Source organism: Solea solea, chromosome 10 (genome assembly GCF_958295425.1).
Source record: "Solea solea chromosome 10, fSolSol10.1, whole genome shotgun sequence".
Taxonomy (NCBI): domain Eukaryota; kingdom Metazoa; phylum Chordata; class Actinopteri; order Pleuronectiformes; family Soleidae; genus Solea; species Solea solea.
The window spans coordinates 5475765-5497399 of record NC_081143.1 but is presented as its reverse complement, the minus strand read 5'-3'; the positions used below and the strand labels follow the sequence as shown (position 1 = coordinate 5497399).

The 21635-nt window shown below is 38.2% G+C and overlaps 1 protein-coding gene across 2 annotated transcripts; it reads left to right on the top strand.

The window, feature by feature from the left end:
• The first annotated feature begins 4265 nt into the window (after nucleotides 1–4265).
• anxa5b (annexin A5b) lies at nucleotides 4266–14000 on the top strand. 2 transcript variants are annotated; one of them, XM_058641551.1, is made up of 13 exons: nucleotides 4266–4422; nucleotides 4626–4670; nucleotides 7565–7649; nucleotides 8018–8112; nucleotides 10033–10146; nucleotides 10245–10335; nucleotides 10864–10943; nucleotides 11052–11102; nucleotides 11806–11899; nucleotides 12205–12300; nucleotides 12422–12480; nucleotides 13468–13590; nucleotides 13678–14000. In XM_058641551.1, the coding sequence occupies exons 2-13, from the start codon at nucleotides 4668–4670 to the stop codon at nucleotides 13738–13740; spliced, it is 954 nt and encodes a 317-aa protein (XP_058497534.1). In that variant the 5' UTR covers nucleotides 4266–4422; nucleotides 4626–4667; the 3' UTR covers nucleotides 13741–14000. The 2 variants fall into 2 exon arrangements, with proteins under 2 accessions (XP_058497534.1, XP_058497533.1); XM_058641550.1 differs by lacking the exons at nucleotides 4266–4422; nucleotides 4626–4670 and having other exon boundaries at nucleotides 7556–7649.
• Nucleotides 14001–21635: the final 7635 nt, after the last annotated feature.

Here is a 21635-nt window from a genome sequence, read left to right as displayed (position 1 = left end):
GGTAGACGGGGGTGGGCTAAACCCAAAAGGCTCGTGGTGCACTGATTTTATTCTCGTTGAGGATTTATTATACACATTTAAACGCTGCGTTTCCCTGCTAAACACACAGCGACAACATATAAATAAATAGCTGTTTTGTAAAATGACGTTTAATTTTTAATCACACCCCTAAATTTGAGACCATCTCGTTCTTTCTAGAACGAGATCATTTTGAGGCGTGTTTCCCCTAATATGATCCTGTCTCCTGTACAAATTATAAAATTATAATAACTGTTACTGTTAGATACATAACTGACCATCTAAATTCTAGCTGCCATAGCATAAATGCCCTCTTCAAAGGCTTCAAGTGCAATCATTTTAATAAAAAGTGCACTTAATGTGAAAATATCGTCCTGCCATCAGAATTACTTTTATACAGCATTGATAATTTAATTAACTTTAAGTAACTTAGATTTGTGTGATTTTTTCCTTTTTAGAATCATATCAGTTGGTTTGATTAAGACAGAAGTAAATCAGTGATGCCCAAACACACATTTATGTATCCCCCAATATTATTTTGAATAAGTAAACCACCCATTTCCAAGAGACATGTTTGATAACTGATTCACAACTTATGACTCATGATACAATCTTAAGTAAAGGGTTAAAAAAAACTGCAAAATGATTAGACAACAATAGCAAAAAATAAAATAATAATTCTCAGATGACCCTATCTGTGGATCCCAACCCATTCTCTGGCAATGACTGGGCAAAAAAAAACAAAAACCCACAGTGACTCAACTTTTTAACCCTTTGTTTTCTCAGAATGAGCTTCAACTCACATGAAGGTAATGTCAGCTTTTTAGAAAAGTGTTTGTTATGTTACTATACTATCATTTAAAATCTCTCACCCAGTATATGGTAATACAATACACCGGTTAAAATAAGCAGATGAGTGGAAATAAGCACTATGTTCATCCTCCTCCTTTCCTCTTGTATTTTCAAATTTAGGTTGGGCCTGTGTTGATTTTCTTTCTTCCTACCTCTTGGTGGCACTATAACCTGTACAATATGTACAAGGATTCACTAATGTGGTGATTGTAATGTGAATAATGTGATACACTACATTTGTTTCCTTATTTGAATGTTTAATTTTGATCAGTTGTTTAATTTTCTACCCTAACAAATGATTGCAAGTGACAGGTTGCAGTCTTAAGTTCCTTTAAAAAGATTATTTTCCATAAATACTGAAAATACAAGGATGTAATGTGTAACTGAGTTTTCCCATGATATATTAGTCACTGTGATAAATAGCAAAACTGTTATATTGGGGTAAGGTTTGTTTGTGGACCCAGAAGCAGAATCAGACTCATTTTTAAGGAGATATGTTGTATTAGTCACTAGTATCCTGACTTGATTGTGATTTGACTGGATACAGATGGTGTGTGACTTGACGTGGCACAACAGCATAATCCCAAGCATGTAGTAACAATGGTTATTTTACACATGAAACCAGGGAAAACAAGACTTATCTTGAATATGTTGGCCAATCACAACAACAACACTGAAGCAACTGCACAAGTTGGCAAAGGATAGAGAGCAGCCTTCACCTCTTATAGACAGGGTGATTGATGACTTGATTGCCCACGCTGTGCTGGTGTGCCAGACACTTTAAGCTGGAGCTGTGCCCATACAAACAGACACAGCAATGACACACATAAACCAGATGGGGGAGACGAATGACAAGATGGTAACATAAAGTAAACACAATACTAGGACTAAAGGAAAGAAGTAGATGATGGTCTGAGCATCGACTGTGACAAAAAAAACATCACCATGTATTAAATGTAAACTCATTATTATAACTACAGTGACTATATTCCATTATATCATGGATTCAATTTGTCACTGGCCTTGTTTAAATTGATTTTCACACATCAATGAGTAACAAAAAGCCAAAACACACATTTTAATCAACAAATTGCCTGTCTTATTTTTATCTTCTCATTGTGATTGTGTTTTGAGTCAACATTACTATTAGACTTGTTGCTTCAATCACTATCTCACTCACTCATTGTCGACCACTTGATCCTCCACATGAGGACCACAGGGTCCACCCTGGATAGGTCGCCAGTCCATTGCTGGGCCAACATACAGAGCCAAACAACCATTCCCTCTCACACTCACACCTATGGCCAATTAAGATTGTCCAGTTAACTTAATCTGCATGATTTGGAATGTGGGAGGAAGTTGGAAAACCTGGAGAAAACCCACATCCACAAACTTCGCACAAAAGGGCTCTCGGTCGAACTTGTGACCTTCTTGCTGTGAGGTATCAATGCAAGCCACTGTGTGACTTTCAATCAATATCTTTGTTCTAAAATTTGTTTGGGTGTGAGTGTAGCTGTCATGCTTTAACACAATATTAAGTTTGGTGAAAACAACATAAGCTGTGTTAGTCAACTCAACAATACAGGCGTTCCTCATAAGGAAATGAAAATAAACATTCACCTGCGAACAAAAGGACTAGGAGACATAGAGTACTGCAGCAGGGTCAATGCTGGATGTGATCCTGTCCTGATGAGGTTTCTGTGGTTATCTGCAGTCAAGATCAGCTATGTGACACCTGTACCTGTCTCTGTGTGTGTGTGTGTGTGTGTGTGTGTGTGTGTGTTTTGTCTCATTGATAAAATTTCTCTGTCTCTCATGGTTCAGTTAACTTGGTGATTTATTGACACGGCATGCAGATTCCATACATGCCAAAGCAAATGCAGAAGAAAGCCAGGCATTCATGGTGGAAACAATTCAAATCAATTCCATGACATTGTTTATTCAATACCTGCTCAATAAAGTATTTATGCCCTAGTGAGGTAACAAATACAAGTACTCTCACACACACCCACCCACACACACACACACACACACACATATGGATGCGTGCACACAGGTTCACACACATTTAAAGGACTCCGTACTGACTTCTATTCATTTGGACAGTCTAAGGCATTATCCCTAACTTTAACCATAACCAGCTAAAGCCAAACTCAAACCTTAAACTTATCACAATTCAAATCTTAGCCCTGAAGTTTAGTCTCATAGAAATTAGGTTCTGACTCATTAGGAACAGGTACATGCACACACACACACACACACACACACACACAGAGCGATACGCATGTTTGTTTGTGTTGAGTTTACACATGTCTTCACCTTAAAATGTAAACTTGCTTTTTGTCTCCATAATGTAAATTACTACATTTTAGGGTGAAGACATGTGTGATTAGGTTATGGTCAGGTGGAGGGTTAGGCCAGTAGTAGTTATGGTTAAGGTGAGTGTAAAAGTCTTCAGAAAATGAATGTGAGTCAATGTAATGTCATTTGAAGTCATGGACTCCATACATAAATACACACTCATAGACATAATGCATTATCTAGCCGCTTACCCTAACCTGAACCATCATAACTAAGTGCCTAACCCTAACCCTAAAACCAGGTCTTAACCCTCAAAAATCCTGTTAAAGATGTCCTCACAAAGAGGTTTGTCTGACAATTGGCCCACACAGGCTGCATAAGACATGTACACACACACACACACACACACATATGCGCGATTGCACAGCCTAACCAAAAGCTTATTCCTCACCATAACCTAACCACAGTTCAAATCTAGGCTCTAATCTCAACCACCATGTTTTCACCACGAATGTCTGCCTTTCTTCTGCATGTGTTTTGGCATGTATGGAATCTGCATGCCCAGTCAATAATACAATGCAGGTGTCACATGGCTGATCTTGACTGCAGATAACCACAGAAACATCATCAGGATCACAAGCAGCACTGACCCTGCTGCAGTACTCTCTGTTACCTCCTAGTCCTCTTGTTCACAGGTGAATGTTTATTTTCATTTTCTTCTGAGGAACACATGTATTATTGATTTCACTAACAGCTTATGTTGTTTTCACCAAACTTACTCTTGTGGAAAAACATGACAGCGACACTCAGGTTTCTTCACATCTGAACAATTTTTAGAACACAGTGGCTAGCCATTGTTCAATCTTGGTATAAACTAGGACGTCAAAATTAAGATTCTGCCTCATTAGGACCAGATTTTAGTCTCGCTGCTTCTGACCTTTTCCTAATAAACACTGTTTTTACAGGCAAATGTTTCTGAAGAGGTCACAATAACGTGGACAACTTTTTTTCAGCACAAAACCCATCAAAAACTACGTTTCCCAGAATGCATCGAGGGCAGAGTTTTCACTGGGGTGTGGCTCTCACACACACGCGCGCCACCCGTCACGCTCTCACGCGCACATAAGAGTTTTTCCGAGTGGGTTTTCTCTCTCCACGTCTTTCTCCTCTTCCTCCTGCTCCTGCTGCTGTGTGCTCAGACTCTCTGTCTCCTTCATCACCGGGCTTCATCTGTCTGCTGCGACTTTTGTGGTGAGTTTCTCTCGGCTTCTTAAGTAGAAAATGTCGGGTAGCATCAGCCAGGTGAGCGAGGACAGCGGCGGGGGACAGACGGACTACCTGGGGACTGAAGAAGAAACGGAAGTTGGACTAAACTGAAGTCTAACCCTAACGTTTTAAAACTGCTCCTCAGAGTTTAGCATTTTGAGTTTAACAACGTTTTTCTCTCTTCGCAGATTTTCTTCTCGCCGTTGATATAAACTCCCAGCACCCTCAAAATGGTGAGTCTGTTTTATTTCCGTTATTAAGCAATAGTGAAAACGCCATGTCAACGAGGCGACAGAAGTTATAATTCCTCGTATAAAAGTCCGTTATTTATGCAAATGGCGTGAGTCACATTGGTTTTTAACCCTCTCAACTCACTGACAACGCCCACTTTAATCCACATTATATAATCCTGAGATTTTATCTGAGCAAATTAATACAAAGAAAAAAGGCCGATTAATTAACTCTTGATAAACGGATCTATTTATATATTTGCAATAAAACTTAACTTGTTTACTTTAGTAAATGACAGTCCATCTGTTTAGATAGAAGAGAACAGGCAGGACATGTACATGTATTTGCAGTTTATGTATTATCACTATTTTAACAGAAAAAAACTTTAAAAAAAAAGTGTGTATCTGGGTTTGTATTACTATGCCAATGAGGACAGTTTGAACTATTACAAAGAGGAACTCTCTCCTGTTGATACTTTTAAAGGCTGTTTGAACAAGTTTGAATTAGGTCCGGTTTGACATTAGCATGGTTGAGTTTATAGGACTTAGAGGATGCATAATAGTCAGAAATGGGTTCCTACAAGTATAGACACTTGTGTGTGGTTTAAGTTTAAGTTTAAGTTTAAGTGTGCTGCTTGTGGGGCTACAAAGAGGTTTCATTTGGGGAAGTTGGGAAGTTTGGTGTATGACTCACACAGGCTGTATTCCAAACGGGTGGGTCTCTGTGTCTCTCCACCTCTCCTCTGTTTATTACACACATGTCCACAACCAGCCAGGAGTTTGAAGCATTCCTCCCTCTCTTAAAGGGGAATCCGTCAATTTCCTTGTGAGTTAGGGTGGAGTTGGTCTTTCTCCATGAATATTATCATATTCAGTCAAGTCATTAAAATGACACTGCTGTAGCCCGAAGGCAGTTGTTTTCTGGACTTTTCATCCAAAGATTGAAATTGACTTCCGGTCTAAAAACCAAAACCAGCAATTAATGGATCTAATTAACATATACTATCAGTTCACTTTGTGTTATCAAAGCCAGGTGCAGATTGTTCCTATGAAAACGTAAAACTACTGACAACAAAACAGTGGCCATGCCGTTGTGCTTGGGGACATATTTAAGGACGCTGTGGTTTATTTTGAGCCAAGCCCACATACACTACAGTTGTGAAAGGAACTGTACTCACTTGTGTATATTTGTATGCATTTGCATCTACAAATAACCCCAGACACTCCTTTGTCTAAAAAGAGCAGCTGTTGTAGAACGTTACAACTCCTCAAAGACTGTGGTAGAAAATGTGTAGGATATATATATCAAAGATTTTTGGTTTCAAAGGTAAAAATCGGTGTGTTTTTCAGGGACACCAGGGTCAACTGTTCTATTAATTTGTATAATACTCAGTATGTAACTTTAAACTCTAAAGCTGAAATAGACAACTGTTAAGAATTAGAATTATAATGTTATTGCACAGTGTAATGTGCACTTGTATTTATCATCAACAAGCCTTCTTTTCACAATGTTTGTCTCCTGATGGTGAACAAGTGAACTCAATTTACAGCACAAAGGGACTGTGTTATTCCCTACACAAAACAATGAAAAGAATACAGTTCTCCCATGTTTTTCACTCAGGGTCACTTGTTATGACTCAACAGCAGGGGACCACTAGGGCCACGAAAGATGTCTGTCGTCTCTTTAAAGTTAAATACATAAAGTTTGCTCTTTGTCCTGTGGATAAAGACACCTAAATCCATCCATACAATATTGACTGTAAAAATACAGTTAGCAACAAATTTCATCTCATGACTTCACTTCACACACACACACACACGCATGACCTCAGGGAATGTGTACAGTCCCTGTGGTGAGGAATGTAATGTAAGTAATGTATGTGGAGGAGGGGGTCACAATATTTGCTTGAAAGAAAAGAAACCAGTTAGTTGTTTAAGCAGGTGAAATGTTGTAGAGAGTCAACATACCTTCACCTGAAGCCCCCCCCACCACCTCAGTCATGTCTGAACTAGCTCCCTAAACTCCTGTTAACTGAAGGAGCCAAAGTTAAGTCACGCAGTTCGATGGAAATGATCTGATTGTCTGAATATGTCCTTGTTTGTGTGAGCAGTTAATTAGATCTTGTGGCGATTGTGAGTGTTTGTGCTTGTAGACATTTCTTCATGCAGAGAAACAAGAGTCCTGGTTGTTAACTCACAGCGACTTCTGGACTTCCCAAATGTTTTCCAGGGTCAGAATTCCAGAGATACTCCCATGTTTTTTTTCTCTCTCCAAACATCTCTTAAAGACAATGAAGCACAATGGGCGCAGCATGAAATATTTAACTCAGATTGATTATTCAGTCAATGTGTTTCAGCTTTATCACATTCTCACATTCTTTGCTGCTGTTATGTCTTTCACATTCTGAGAAATGATTACCCAGAAATCAATGTTCAGACACCTGGCATTATGGTTTCAGGACTTCTTATGTGCAGATTACATACAGAATATGATTTTAACCTGATAACATGTATTAAAAGGTATTAAAGATCCAGTGTGTAACATGTTATTTGTTTGTTAGTGGTGTTCAGTGGCAGATTGTTGGCCGAGTGGTTGATAAAAGCTCAACCACTGTGGTGTCATCTGCAGGGGGCAAATATGTTTTTGTTGAATGTTGGTGTCACATGTATACAGTATAATTGTTAGGTACTTGCATGATGTTATGCTTGAAGTTATGGATGTCATGAGACACTTTGTTCTGTAATGTGCGTATAATGTAGTTGGAAGAATTTGAAAAGTGTCAATGGGGTAAAAAAAAAAAAAGTATCTGCTGCTCCACCAAAAAAAGGGATTTTCTTTTTTTTAGAAAAAAAGACAAGTAACTTTGGAAAATCTGTCCTCATCTTTTATGTTGCAGGCCAGCAGAGGAACTGTAAAACCCAGCGGAAACTTCAATGCCAGTGCAGATGCCGAGACTCTGCGCAAGGCCATGAAAGGCCTGGGTAAGATGATGCCAGTGTGTGTTTGTACCGTGTACCTTATGTCAGCACAATGTTATCTGATATGTTGCTGGCATGCCAGTCTGTAGTAGTCCTCCAACAAACCAGTGGTCTTTGGGGAGTTCCTATCTGAACAATTAATATAGTAATCCCTGCTGTCTGGGTGGAGCTCCAGCCAGCCAGCATTGAGTCATAAACACATGAGCAGTGAAGTGAAACTTGACACGTGTCACTGTGAGCCTCAACACACTGTCCTGCTCTGAAAGTTGTAATTATGTGGAGGGAAATACTTACTAACCATTGTTTATAATACATATATCATGTGAGAATAGTTATAAACAGCTGAGTAACCATGGTGCTTGTTGCCATAGGGACTGATGAGGATGCCATCTTGGAGCTGTTGACATCTCGCAGCAACGCCCAGAGGCAGGAGATCAAGACCACATACAAGACTCTGTTTGGGAAGGTTGGTTAGCCTTATAATCACATGACCACTCATAACATCACTACCCACACACACACACAGGTGCAGTGAATCAAGTCTGTCTGCATGAAGTACATAGATTGTATACAGTAATGGACGTAGCCTTATGGTTTGATAATTTAAGCCTATGTAGTATGATGGAGGTAGCAGTTATTTATCAGTTTCTTGACGAGTTAATGTCTCAGTCACTAGTTTCAGGGCTTCTTCAGTAGCACAGGGTGTCACTTTTGTAAATGAAGGTGATGCCTGAGAGTTTGTTTTGCAACCAAAGACTACATTCATTTTTTTTTATATACATCAATGATGAAGTTATATACTGTTGAAAAGAAACAAAATCACTTGTGGATCAACAATAAAAATCTCACAAAAACTTCAGTACAGATTACCATAATATTTGTATTTATATAAGTTATTAAAATATTCCGAGCTCAATCATCAGTAAATCAATTAAACATTTTTATGTAGCATTCAATGTGATTCACAAAAACATAAAACAGCATAAATAAAATTTGATTTTGTTTGTTGTATGAATGTGAATAGTTTTTTAATTGATCATGATTTGCAAACAAACAAACCGTAGGTGCTCTGCACGCTTTGACTGTGAATCAGTAAACACCTGTACCTCTTTGCTAAGTTTGCTCCAGATCTAACTGACTACAAACTGAAACTAAAAACGATACTAAGCTGGACCAACTCACTCCTAACGGCAAATCTGATTACACTCTCATAAATGTATGTTACAATAGTGAGGAGGCAGTTGTCTTATCACCAGTTTTTCATTTATGAATCATAAAAATGACAGACTGTGGTTTTATGGTTTTATCAGGCGTTATGCCAGATATAAAATGTTAATAATTAGAGAACTTCTTCAGAGGTGCTGGTGAGCAGGATTGTGCTGACAGAGCTTGTTAGCTTTTTTTAAGTGTCTGTTTCCAGTCTCTGGCAGCAGACTGAAAACAGATGCTTAAAGAAGTTAACCATGTGTGATGGAAATCTGATGAGCTGATGGAAGAAGTCACAGGAAGAGACCCAAATGGTTTAAACTGCAGCAGGACAGAGATAATAACAGTTAAAAAAAGTCAGTACTGTCCTGAGATGAGACATTTGCAGGGTGTTTTTAAAGGATATTCATCATGGGCCACAACATTTATCCATACCTGTAAGAAGAAGTAAGTCAGGTTGTATAAGGAATCTCATGGGATGGGGGAGGGGCATTTCTGTATGACTAGAGACCTCCCTTAGCTTCTATGGTATAATTACAACCTTGGTTGCTATGGCAACTCTTCCAGGGGGCTGAGTTAGTTTGACTTAATCAGTGTTTTCACAGCTACCTTCAAGTGGGTTAACTGTTGTTTATCTTCTTAAAATAATTATAATTTCACATGTAACTTTATATTAATGACGTAAACATGATGTCAGTTGTCTCATTTGTATCTTTGCAAAAATTTTATTTTTTCATAATGTCAAACCAAAACACAGCAGAAAATTGTGTATAAAAATCAATCCAAAGCAAATTGGTTCACTTTGGCTGATTTGATAGCTAAGATGAGCAGTGTTTGGTCCAATAAATTCAAGAAAAAAAATCACACTGAGAAAATAAAAGGTAAAACTATAGTTTAAATAACTTTAAGTGGTTGTCAAGACTAAATAAAGTGCTATATTAATACACTAACATGAAAACCACACACCCAAGAACACAATATAGGTCAAATAATGGACGAAACTCAGAAATCACTATTACATTTAAAATTAAATTAAAATTGTTTAAATACAGAGTGACATGCTAGCTATTACAAAAACAACCCAGCCACATAAAATAAGTGTCAAGAAATCACAAAAAGTCATATACACAAGATTTATACTTCACCAGAGGTATTTGAAAACACTGTATGTTTATAACAGGATCTGATCAGCGACCTGAAGGGGGAGCTCGGAGGCAAATTTGAGACCCTGATAGTGGCTCTGATGACCCCACCCCTCGCCTATGATGTGACATTACTTCGCAATGCCATCAAGGTAGGAACTGCAGTTTCCATAATGTGAACAGATATATAAGTTTAGCAGCTGGAAATCTAAATGTGATGTATGTGACAATTTCCACCTTTGGCCTCTAGGGGGCAGGAACGGATGAGAAGGTGCTGGTGCAAATCCTTGCCTCCAGAACTCCTCAGCAAGTGAAGGACATTGTAGCTTCTTACAGACAGGGTAACTCTCTCTCTCTCTCTCTCACACACACTTTTTTTTTACAAATCTGAGATCATAAAAATGTTGATGTGTGAATAGTCTATTTAGTTTTACCAGTGATTTCATTAACACTGTAAGTTGTGACTTTGCACAGTGTAAACATACATATTTTATGCTCCCTAAGTTTCTCTTCATGGCAGGCATTAAAAGTTCATGAGTATAATGGGAACAAAGTTAGCATTATATAGAATTAAATAACTGTTTTTAAATCAACTTTCTGGAGTATTTGCACCCCCCCATTATCCCTCATCAGGAGCAGGAATGGGTGTTTGGATGAATAGATTACCTATCATCCATCCATGAAAGGATCTGCACACATTTCAGAGGAAGACTCAATTACAAGACAGTTTTATTGGAATGCATTAGTTTTGCCTTAGGTGTACCTAATAATTTGACAACTTAACATGTATGTGTGTGTGTTTTCAATCACATCACTGAAAAGTAGAATGTGAAGATTAAAACAGCAAATGTCTGTTGGGTTTCCTGTAGAGTACGATGATGACCTGGAGGAGGACATTTGTGGCGATACTTCAGGTCATTTCAAGAGACTCCTGGTTATTCTCCTGCAGGTAAATTCTCCTCTCCTCTCCTCTCCTCTCCTCTCCTCTCCTCTCCTCTCCTCTCCTCTCCTCTCCTCTCCTCTCCTCTCCTCTCAAAAATGTTGTGTCTCTCCTCAGGCAAACAGACAGACAGGGATCCAGGGGGCAGAGATTGAGAATGATGCTCAGGTTTGTGTAAATATTTTCTATCGTTCACGATCAATGGTGACCTTTGTGTGTGTTTTCTGAGTGTCGACTGTTCCATGTGAGCTGTAAATGGGGTGAAGAGATGTTTGTTTTAGTTTATTTTGGAGGTGGGGTTAGGACTGATCCATTATGATGTTGTGACGCCCTCTAGTGGACAAAATACATAATTTGAATGTAAGAAAATTGAAAAATACTGTGTGGGAATGTGAATATAGCCTATATGTCTACCATCAGAAACTAAACATCTTTTTTCTATGTCAAAGTGTCACATTGATTACAGGATTAGAAGACAGAAAGACTCTAATCTTAACTGTATTTCTTTTCTTCTAAAGGGTCCTAAAATAGCAAATAAAAACATATTTCTCCTTTTTATAATCAGTAAATATACGGCCTACAACATGTAATGAAGGGTTACATCATATATATATGTATATATATATATATATATATATATATATATATAACTTTGTTTTAAGGTGCTGTAAATGAAAAAAGTTTGGAAAATGTTGCTAAAACATTTTTAGCCAATATAATAAATTGCTGCTTCAGCCAGTTTGGCATCAGCTCCACACCCCAAGTTTGTAAAATATAACTTTGAATAAAATCTTAAAATGTAATACTTCCTACTGGTGAAATGTTACTGTATGAGCTTAGTTTATTTACTGTCATGACTCTGTGCTTGTAGGTTATGTTCAAGGCAGGAGAGCAGAAGTTTGGCACTGATGAACAAAAGTTTGTCACCATCCTTGGCAACCGCAGTGCAGAACATCTCAGAAAAGGTGCGTGTTGCTTTGTAAAGATTAAAAATCATATAAACCATATGGAGGGACAACATGTTGGTTGGTCCTCACTTCTTTAAAGGGCTTTTTGGGGGTAAAACCTGGTCTTAGGGTCAGAATTGGGTTAAAGTTAGGGTAAAGGTTAGGGTTAGTAACTTAGTTGTGATGGTTGAGGTTTGGCTAAGGGGATAGGGAATGCTTTATGTCGATGAGGGTCTTCACTATGAATAAAGCATGCATGTGTGTGTGTGTAGTTATTTCACAGTTTGACATAATCAGACTAATTCTGAACCTCTGTGTTTCAGTGTTTGATGCCTACATGAAGATGACTGGATATGAGATGGAGGAGACCATCAAGAGGGAAACTTCTGGAAACCTGAGAGACCTGCTCCTCGCTGTAGGTAAGAAACAAGTCCTCATGACACACTGGTTCTGTCCTCATTGTCTCTGAATGTGTGATGATTTACTGTACGACAACCATTTTATACAATATCTCTAATCATTTCTGTTTTCTGGCGACAGTAAAGTGTGCCAGGGACGTTCCAACCTACTTTGCTGAGACTCTGTACTACGCCATGAAGGTAAGACAACAAACCCAGCAAGAATATGAGTTTTATATATAAGTGACACAGTTTTGTGGTTTGAAAAATAAGGTCAAACTGCAGCAGCATTTAGCCACCAGAGGGTGACTCTGCTGGCTGCAAAAAGACATCAGTTTGAAAGGAAGTCTGGGAGAAAATTACTTCTCACTTGATTTATAACAGTAAATCTAATCTAGTAAACATGTTCCTGACAAGTTAATGGTCTCAATCCCTAGTTTCAAGTCAATTTAGTAAATTGTGGTCCCATTTGGAGCAGAAAATTCAATAATACACAGCATGTAGGAGTGGACACCAGTGTGACTGACAACTGTCAGTAGGTGCCTTGCTGTATGTGACCTATGATCTATGAATTTCAGGTTTCAAGAACTGTCATGGCACCAGTCAGTTCACCAAACTCAAGGCTTCAAATTGCGTATTTGTTTTGACAGGAAGTGAAGACAACGTCAATTTTTGTATCAGTCTATGGTCAAGAATGTCTGTATGTTTTGTTAACATTATCATAGTAATATAGTAATATTTCTGATTTACATTTCTGCTACATAGAAGATTCAGGTCTGAAGTGCACCTGGTCCTTAAATTAACCTTTATAATATTAGTTAGGTTAATATAAAGTGATTTATTTTTTCTTCTTTTAATTTTTTGGGGGCCGCTTCGCTTTATCCTCCACATGAAGGTTTGTGGGAGCCATCACAGGGCCACATAGAGACAAACAACCATCCACTCTCATACTCACAACTACGGTCAATTTAGAGACCAATTTACCTAATCCCCAAATCTGCATGTTTTTGGACTGTGGGAGGAAACCGGAGAATTCAGAGAAAACCCACACACACATGCAAACATGCGGAAAGGCCCTTGTCCAGACCATGCTTGTTAATGTTAATGTGACACTGCTATAAATTTATTTTATAAAACTTATTTTTTGTGCTAGTGTAGTGTGATGACGTGTTCATGTGTCTGTGGCAGGGCGCAGGTACTGACGACGACACCCTGATCAGAGTGATGGTGAGTCGGAGTGAGGTGGACATGTTGGACATCAGAGCTGCGTTCAGGAGGTTGTTTGCCTGCTCTCTACATTCAATGATCAAGGTATGATGATACAACAATCAAACACCTACACACACACACAAAGTGTTTTTACATCTCTAAATTCGACTTCATTTGTCTCTGTTTCAGGGAGATACAAACGGTGATTACCGTAAGGCCTTACTGTTGCTCTGTGCTGGAGATGATGCGTAACCGTGGCAACAAGCACAACACGGCCCATTAGGCCCTTTTAAACCATGAGTCCAAATGTTGTCTTTGAAGGGTAGCTAACATTTTGTTTATGTCCACATTATTGCAGCTTTCTGGTCAACTAATCTTAACTATAGCTAATCATTAATCATTTCAACGTATCTGAAATATTCACCTTGAAACTGCATTTGTTTTGTTTGCACATTGTATGGCAGAACCAGTATGCATAAATAAACATTTCATTAAATGTGTGCAACAGTGAATTATTTCTCTCTTTTTTGTTTCTGTCAGACCTGTACTGACCTCTTATGGCCACTAGAGGGAGCTTAAATAAAGAAGAGAGGAGAGGCTTGAATGTAAAAGCAGCTGACACGTCATCATTTATCATTTACTGCAGTGGCTCCCAAACTTTTTCTGTTGGGCCCCCCTTTGGAGGAAGAAATTTCCCGGGGGCCCTGCGACATTTTTGCGATACAAATAACCTCAATATTGCTTTGTGAGAAAGCAATTTTCAAATAAAAATATGAAATGTGCAATTATAACTATAATAGTGTAATTTTTTAAACAATAAATACATTTGGATAACAAAGAATACTTTACAAATATCAATCATTTGCTGTGCAATTAATTTTTTTGTTTTAACAATACAAATGCTGTCCCCTGCCAATGTTTTGAGACACAACACACAGAGAGGTCTTTGGTGGCATTTTCTGGTCTTGGGTTTTGGTCGTCGTGAATCATTGTTCCGTTCGGCTGACGTTGGCTTGTTGGTTGCACAGATTTCTTTTTGCCCCTCAGAAACTTCTCTATTATCCAAACCTTGTCACCAGTGTAGGTTTTGTTTTGGTACGTCACTTAAATGAGTCCAGCTTACAGTGAGACCAAAAGTTCCGCCTGCTAAACTTTAGTTAGGAACTCGCGCCCCCCCTGGAGAGTCTCCACGCCCCCCAGTTTGAAAAAGTCTGCTTTACTGAGTGTTTGTGTTTATGCTTGGACACAAGGACACATCAGAGTATTCATTTTAACTTTTACAACACTACATTTATCTGACACCTCTTTGCATTGAGATTGTACAGAAAATAATGCCAATCTCAGATGACATAGGGTGAAAGGTGGTGTACACACTAGACAGGTGCATCACACTTTATATTTTTGAAATCTGTCACTAATAAAAAAAAAAATATATTTTCTGTGAGCGTTTTATTTGCAACTGTGATTTTTTATGTAGTGGTGTTGCAAATAAATGCAGTTCCTCCTGGCTATGGGCTGCCCAATTAAGAGGAAAGGGATTGGGCTTTCAAATATCAAATCCCAGGAAGGGCCAAGGACTGATGTGCCCATGAGCAAGGCACCCAGTCCATCACTCCCCTGGGTCCACAGATGCTCCTGGTGTGTAATTAAGGATGGGCTAAATGCTGAGGTCAAATTCACTAATTGGTGTTAAAAAGTTACTAATTCTAAGTAAGTGCAGCCATTACTTATTAACCATTACTAACAATAGTTGTATTCACTGTATTTAAAAACATGATAGCACTGAGGCTAAATGTTGTTCATTCTGGTGCAGGAGAATGTCAATTTTAAAACCATATTGTGAGTTAAAGCCACAGATACATGATGGAAACATCGACAGTCTCACAAATCAAGTGTTTTTCTTTTGGTTATTTAAGTTTAAAAAGTTATTGATGTTTTAGTTGTCCATTTTACCTTTGTCTGAGATAGATTTCACTGATTGAAATGGACCTTCACTAGAAAAGCTAGAAAATAATCCTCCTGACTTGATACTAGATTAGTGATTTAAAGAAAAGTTTTTGGAAGTATGGTTCCTCTACATACTCAAATGTGACGGCAACACACCTTCACTACAGCGTCACATAACATAGACCTGATAAAAGCATCAAAATGATTTCAAAAGAGAAAATGTGTTTTGTGTACTTTCTTTTTTTTTCTTTTTTCTCTGCTTTAAACACTGAACGTGTCAGGACTGGTAGTCTTCATTAGACCAGAACCTCATTTCTGGGGAAGATTAGGGCTAATGTGTGAATTGATGTTAAGTTAAGGTAAGGGTTAAGTAAGGGTAAGGCATTAACTGGTTAAAGTTTGGGATAATGCTTTGAAATGAATGGAAGTCAGTGAGAGGATAGCTAATAGAACCTACATGTGTAAGTAGTGTCATCTCAGTTCCTGTCATTCTACCCTCTGTTATTCTTTCCATAGAAGCGCTTGTTGTCATTGATGGTTGCCACAGAAACGGGCAGCCAATAATAAGGTCTAGAGTAGAGGGTGTGGGGTCAGGCCACCTCGAGCCACAGGAAGAACAATGACTGTGACTCCTCCCCCCTTGCTGCTTTGCGTGTTTTTAGGTGTGGGAGTCTGTGGGTGGGCATGTGCTTGATCAGATTTGTAGGTCACATGTGAAGCAGTGAGTGAAGCAGTGAGTGAAGAGCTGACTTGTGTTTTGACGTCCTCCTCCTCCACCTCCTCCTCCTCCTCCTCCTCCTCCTCCCGTTACACCCGACACAAGAAGACTAAATTAATTCTTAGAAGAAACTTTATCATTTTATCTGTAATTGTCTGAACTTGCAATCAGGCAAACGCTGCACACATCTGCCAAAAGCTGATAGTATCATGATGCACTTATTTAGTTGATTTATTAGTCAAGATTTTTTTTTCCTTTTAAATTTAGGAAGATCAAATCCTCCAAATGCCCCTTAGTCTTAACTGAAATATGTTTTGGGTTTCTTGCCTTATGTGAATGATTACTACATTACTCAACAACTATTCTGATAATCATGTAATAAGTTACATATAACAAACGGCTCATTAAAAACCAAATTATTTTGGGTCGTGAGTAATATAAGACATCTGAGAAAGACAATCTTCAACATATGTGACATTTTTTTGGACCAAACAACTAAATGAATTTAGGGATGAATCAGTGATAAAAAGAATATAGATCTACACAAGCCGATGTAACATCTGAGAGAAAAAAAAACAAACAAACCATTACAGTTTAAAATCTGTTGGCACCCATTTGTCTGATCAGGGGAAACAGTCAGAGGTGGGTCTCTCTGTGTGTGCGATCATGCTTTTACATGCAAACCTTAAAGTGCTTTTAAAAGAGGTTGTTTGGTACTTTGAGTGCGGAGGAGTGAAAAAGCTGGTGCATTGACACCGCACCTTCCACACAGAAGAACAAGATGAAGCATGCACCAAGATATGGAATACCACGAGAAGGAAAAGGACACACATACCTAAACATTAACTCACATGTGGTGACATCTTGAAATTGTCCTTTTCTTACTTAAACCTGTTTCTCAGCAGCTAACTTAACTATTAGCTGCTGAAGTAACTGTACACTGTAACTTTTAAATAGTCTTGCGACAAATGCTGTCATATGTTTGTCTCCTGTCCAAGTCATTTTTGTCCTCTTTTTATGACATACTCTCAAAAGCTGTGAATAAACCTGTACTTTGTTGTCCTTAAACCCTGAGAACACAGAGCACTTAGGCTGCTAGTTTCCATTACTATGTTAAAACGTATATCCAGAGGCTATAAGAATGTGCACTATAGTGTGTCTTATATCCTATTTTTCCCCAGCACAACCCAAAGGCAATCTGATGACATGATTTATTTTTCCCCCCCATTTTCACCGGACTATATAAACACACCTGAACAAAAAATACTCACATTTTAAAAAGATTGGGTTGAATTTGTGAAATTTATTAAATGCCTCACATTTCAAATTTCGCTTGGCTTGTTTTTATAAATACAAATACAAGTAAATGGTTTATTTTGTGACTTCTGCACAATTATCATTTAAAAACAAAAAGGAATGCAAAGATGTAAAATAGATCATAATTTTGACTCAACAACACAAAAGAAGACTAATAAATGATACATTTTGTGGCCACACATTACTATCTGACTGGGACTCTGAGCTTCTCAGAAAAAAAATCTCACAAAAACAGACCTAAGAGCTAAGGTGTTATTTATTTAATTATTTTCATGAATCCAATAAATTTTTCTCCTTAAAAACAAGATCATAACAGAGAACAAGAACTACTCAGACACACCTCAGATACAGGACACAGAGGGTTGAGGTAAATAAATATCAGTTTCTTATGAAGGTTGGCACATGGGAGGTCAATCAAAAATGTCAACAAACCAGAATTGTAGAGACAAGAGTAAATGTACCAAAACAACACAACACAACACAACACAACACAACACAACACAACACAACACAACACAACAGGTCACAAACGAGACAAAGTGCCAGAAAAGGACAGGTGAACAGTGGCTAAATAAAGACTGAGGGCAGGTGAGTTAAGTGGACACAGGTGAAACTCATCAAAGTAAAAACAGCTCATCTCAATGGCGGGAAAAGACAGGAAGTAAAGTTGTCTGAAGTGTTGAGCGAACGACGAGTTACAAAATAAAACAGGAAACTATGCTAACAATAATGCTAACAAAACAAAAACGGCTGAGAGTTCATGTTACAACTCACTTTACATATATATATATATATATATATATATATATATATATATATATAAAATATTGAAGTTTTTACTGCATGTGGTTTATAAAGAGAAGTGTGTATTTCTGTTACATAAACACAACAATTAATCATTGATAACTGATGGTGTACTGTATGTGATTAGCAGTATATAAAGTTAGCTCACACATCTATGCATTAGACACTGAATAATTAAAACTAAAATATGTAATATTAATTCATAAAAGTAAATAATAATTGGAGTTGTCACTGTGCACATGCGATCTAAGGTACTTTATGTTGGTTACATGCTGAGTTTTGTGTATTTTGTTTACACCTTTGTTGTAAATAAACACTCTATATAGAAAATGGACACTGTTTTCGAGTCTGCACTTCAAAGGCCTCTCTGATCAGACTTTTACAAGTTACTATTAATATACCCAACACGTCTCTACACGTCCTTACATTATTATGAATCATGTCATTCATTTTGTACTTTTACTGGAGTCAAACATGACTTTCTGTCCCAATATGCAGCTAAGATATGACACAAATGCAAGGCTGAGACAAGAATCCTGCTGAGTTTCTATTTTTGTGGAATCATCACTGTTGCTAAGTGCAAACATTACAGTGTGGGAGCAAATATTTGCTTATTTATCAGTTGTTTATCAGGTTCTGACTGATTGAGTAAAAGACAAAAGCTCTTGATTTCACTCTTTGAACTCTTGACCTCTCAGTTCTGCGTCTTTAACACCATTAATTTTACAAAACTTTACAAAAGCTTACAGTAATGATAACAATCCATGAGTCACACAAATACCACAATCAAGAGATCTTTATCTGCTTCGAGCACATTTCATACCTGTGTGTATGAAAGTGTTACTACATACTGTAGTGTTGGCACTGCAGGCAACAAAAGTTCCATTCAAAATACCGACTAATGATAGAGCGGATGAATTACACACTCACACCCTGCTATCGTGAGCAAACATGTCACCATTGCTACAATCCCATATTTGACCTTTCATCAGCCCACTCTCTGTTGAGAGTGTGAAACGATAGAGTTGGAGTAGAGGCAGGACGTTCACCAAATTTCACAACCTGCCTCAAACGCCGTCTTCAGAAGTAGACTAGAAGAGAAGTTCAGCCCTGGTCTTACTGGCTAGAACTGGACTGGAGAGGTGGTTTGACAAGGTTTTGATTGATATTTGGGCCCATGCAGTTTACATTGAGGGTGGAAAAAGAACCAACCTCTGTTGCTAGAGTTTCTGCACACTCAGTCCAATTAAAGTGTGCTTGATTTAGACCTTTAGAACTGTGGCATCTTCAACTTTCTAATAAAAAAACTACCTTCATACAAGATAAACAATGGAGGATAAAGAAGGTGGATCATGGACAGATGGATATTAAAGTTAGTATGTGAACAATGGCTTCACACCAGCTTCAATTTATTTGAATTGAAGACACGAGACATACTGCCTGGCATATATGCTGCCAGTTATATATTCCTGCCCCAGTCTCAGCAACAAGTGTCGACTGCACTAAGGCCTTCTTCCTCTGTCACCCCTGACCTGATGTCAGATGCTAAACCTGGTCAAGTAACACAATTTAAAGCAGTAAGATGTAACTTTTTCTGTGTATGTTGTTGCTGCCATGGTAAAAGTGTTTTTTTTTGTTGATTTATTTGTCTTTATAACCAGCCCTCTGTTCTGCATCACTCTTTAACTTGTTTTTCTGTCGGTCGCCACTTACTTTCAGTTTCAGATTCACCTTGAAGTCCACTGTTTCCCAATCCTGGTCCTCAGGGACTCCTGTCCTGCATGTTTGAGATGTTCCCTGCTCCAACACACCTGAGTGGTTTGTTGTCCGGCGTTTGCAGAGCTTGATGACGAGCTGACTATTTGATTCAGGTGTGTTGGAGCAAGGAAACATCTATGCAGGGCAGTGCTGTCTATGGGTCATTATTTCATACTTTCATACATTATCCTCCACATGAGGTTCATGGGGTTGCTGGAACCAATCCTGGCAGACATGGGAAGAAAAGGCATGGACAGATCACCATCAACCATTCAGAGAGTCCAGTTAACCTCTGTATGTTTTTGAGAAAACCCACACACAAAAAAACAGGGATCCTTCTTATTGTGGGGCAACAATGCTAAAAAAAAGGAACTATCAATTTTGCATAACGTTGCTTTAAATTGAGTTAAGTAGGAAAAGGTTATGTCAGATTTATGTCAGTGTTGCACTTAAAGGAAAGGACAGTTTTTCCTTGAAGGTAAATTAGCAGCAATTATTGTTTTAAGTAACTGATTTACAGCGCTGTGCTACTTCCACTCACTGTCTAAACAAAGCCTTGAGCAGATTGATTGATCTTCTTTTGATCAACACCTGCTGGGGGCATGAGATTTTAAACATTAAACCCTCATGATGAGTCAAAGAGGTGCAGAGAAGGTGGTGGAGTCTTTGGATGGTTTGCTCATTTCCTCCTTCACCTTTGGCCTCTACGTAAATACTTCCTCCCTGACTGCAGCGATGTTGCTGGAATGTGTCCTTGAGCTCGGGAGAAGGAGTCAATAAAACAATATGTCTACAAAAATCCCCCTTTTGTGTCATCAAAGTGAGTGGACTTCCGTTAAAATGTGGAAATCACTCTCCAGTTGGCTTTTTAAGTGTCTGTCTGAGCAGACAAGGGGCAGGAGGTCAGAGGTGACCAAACCCCCCGGAACAGACAGGAAAACATTAAAATCCACATCTGTGGTTGCACTTGTTCAGGGATTACACACACACACACACACACACACACACACATTCAAACAGTGCACAATGCTGCATGAAACTGGAGGCTTTTGCACAACTGTTCCACTTTTGTGGATAGTATAGATGGGGGCATAAGTATAGTAATTGGTTAAATCACAATATACATGACAGTAAATCAATGACATTTAGTCAATTATTGACCTCTAAAACTTATTTTTCCCCCAGAATGAGTTTATGAGTTTACCTAAGTCTATGTGAAAACATGTGCCAGTTCTTCTGTTTCTTTGTGTTTCTCCAAATACCATGAAACAACTTTTCCACTGCACTTTACCAGGGAAACACTGTATGTGGAACCACACAGACTGACTGTGAGCAGATACAGATTTTCATAATAACTGCACACAAACATATAAAAATGCTAAATTATGAAATATTTTAGAGACTTAAGCTAATTTGCATAATTCACACGTGACTATTAATAGCTTTTAAGAATAATTTTACCACGTTACACTTGCATAGATTCTACCTTTAAGAGATGGAGTGTTTTATGTGTTTTATGTAAGGTGGATTCAAGATCTGAGTGAGTGAAGTCATCATGGGCTGATTTCTGCACTAAAATAAAGAAAAAATGACACTTATATAA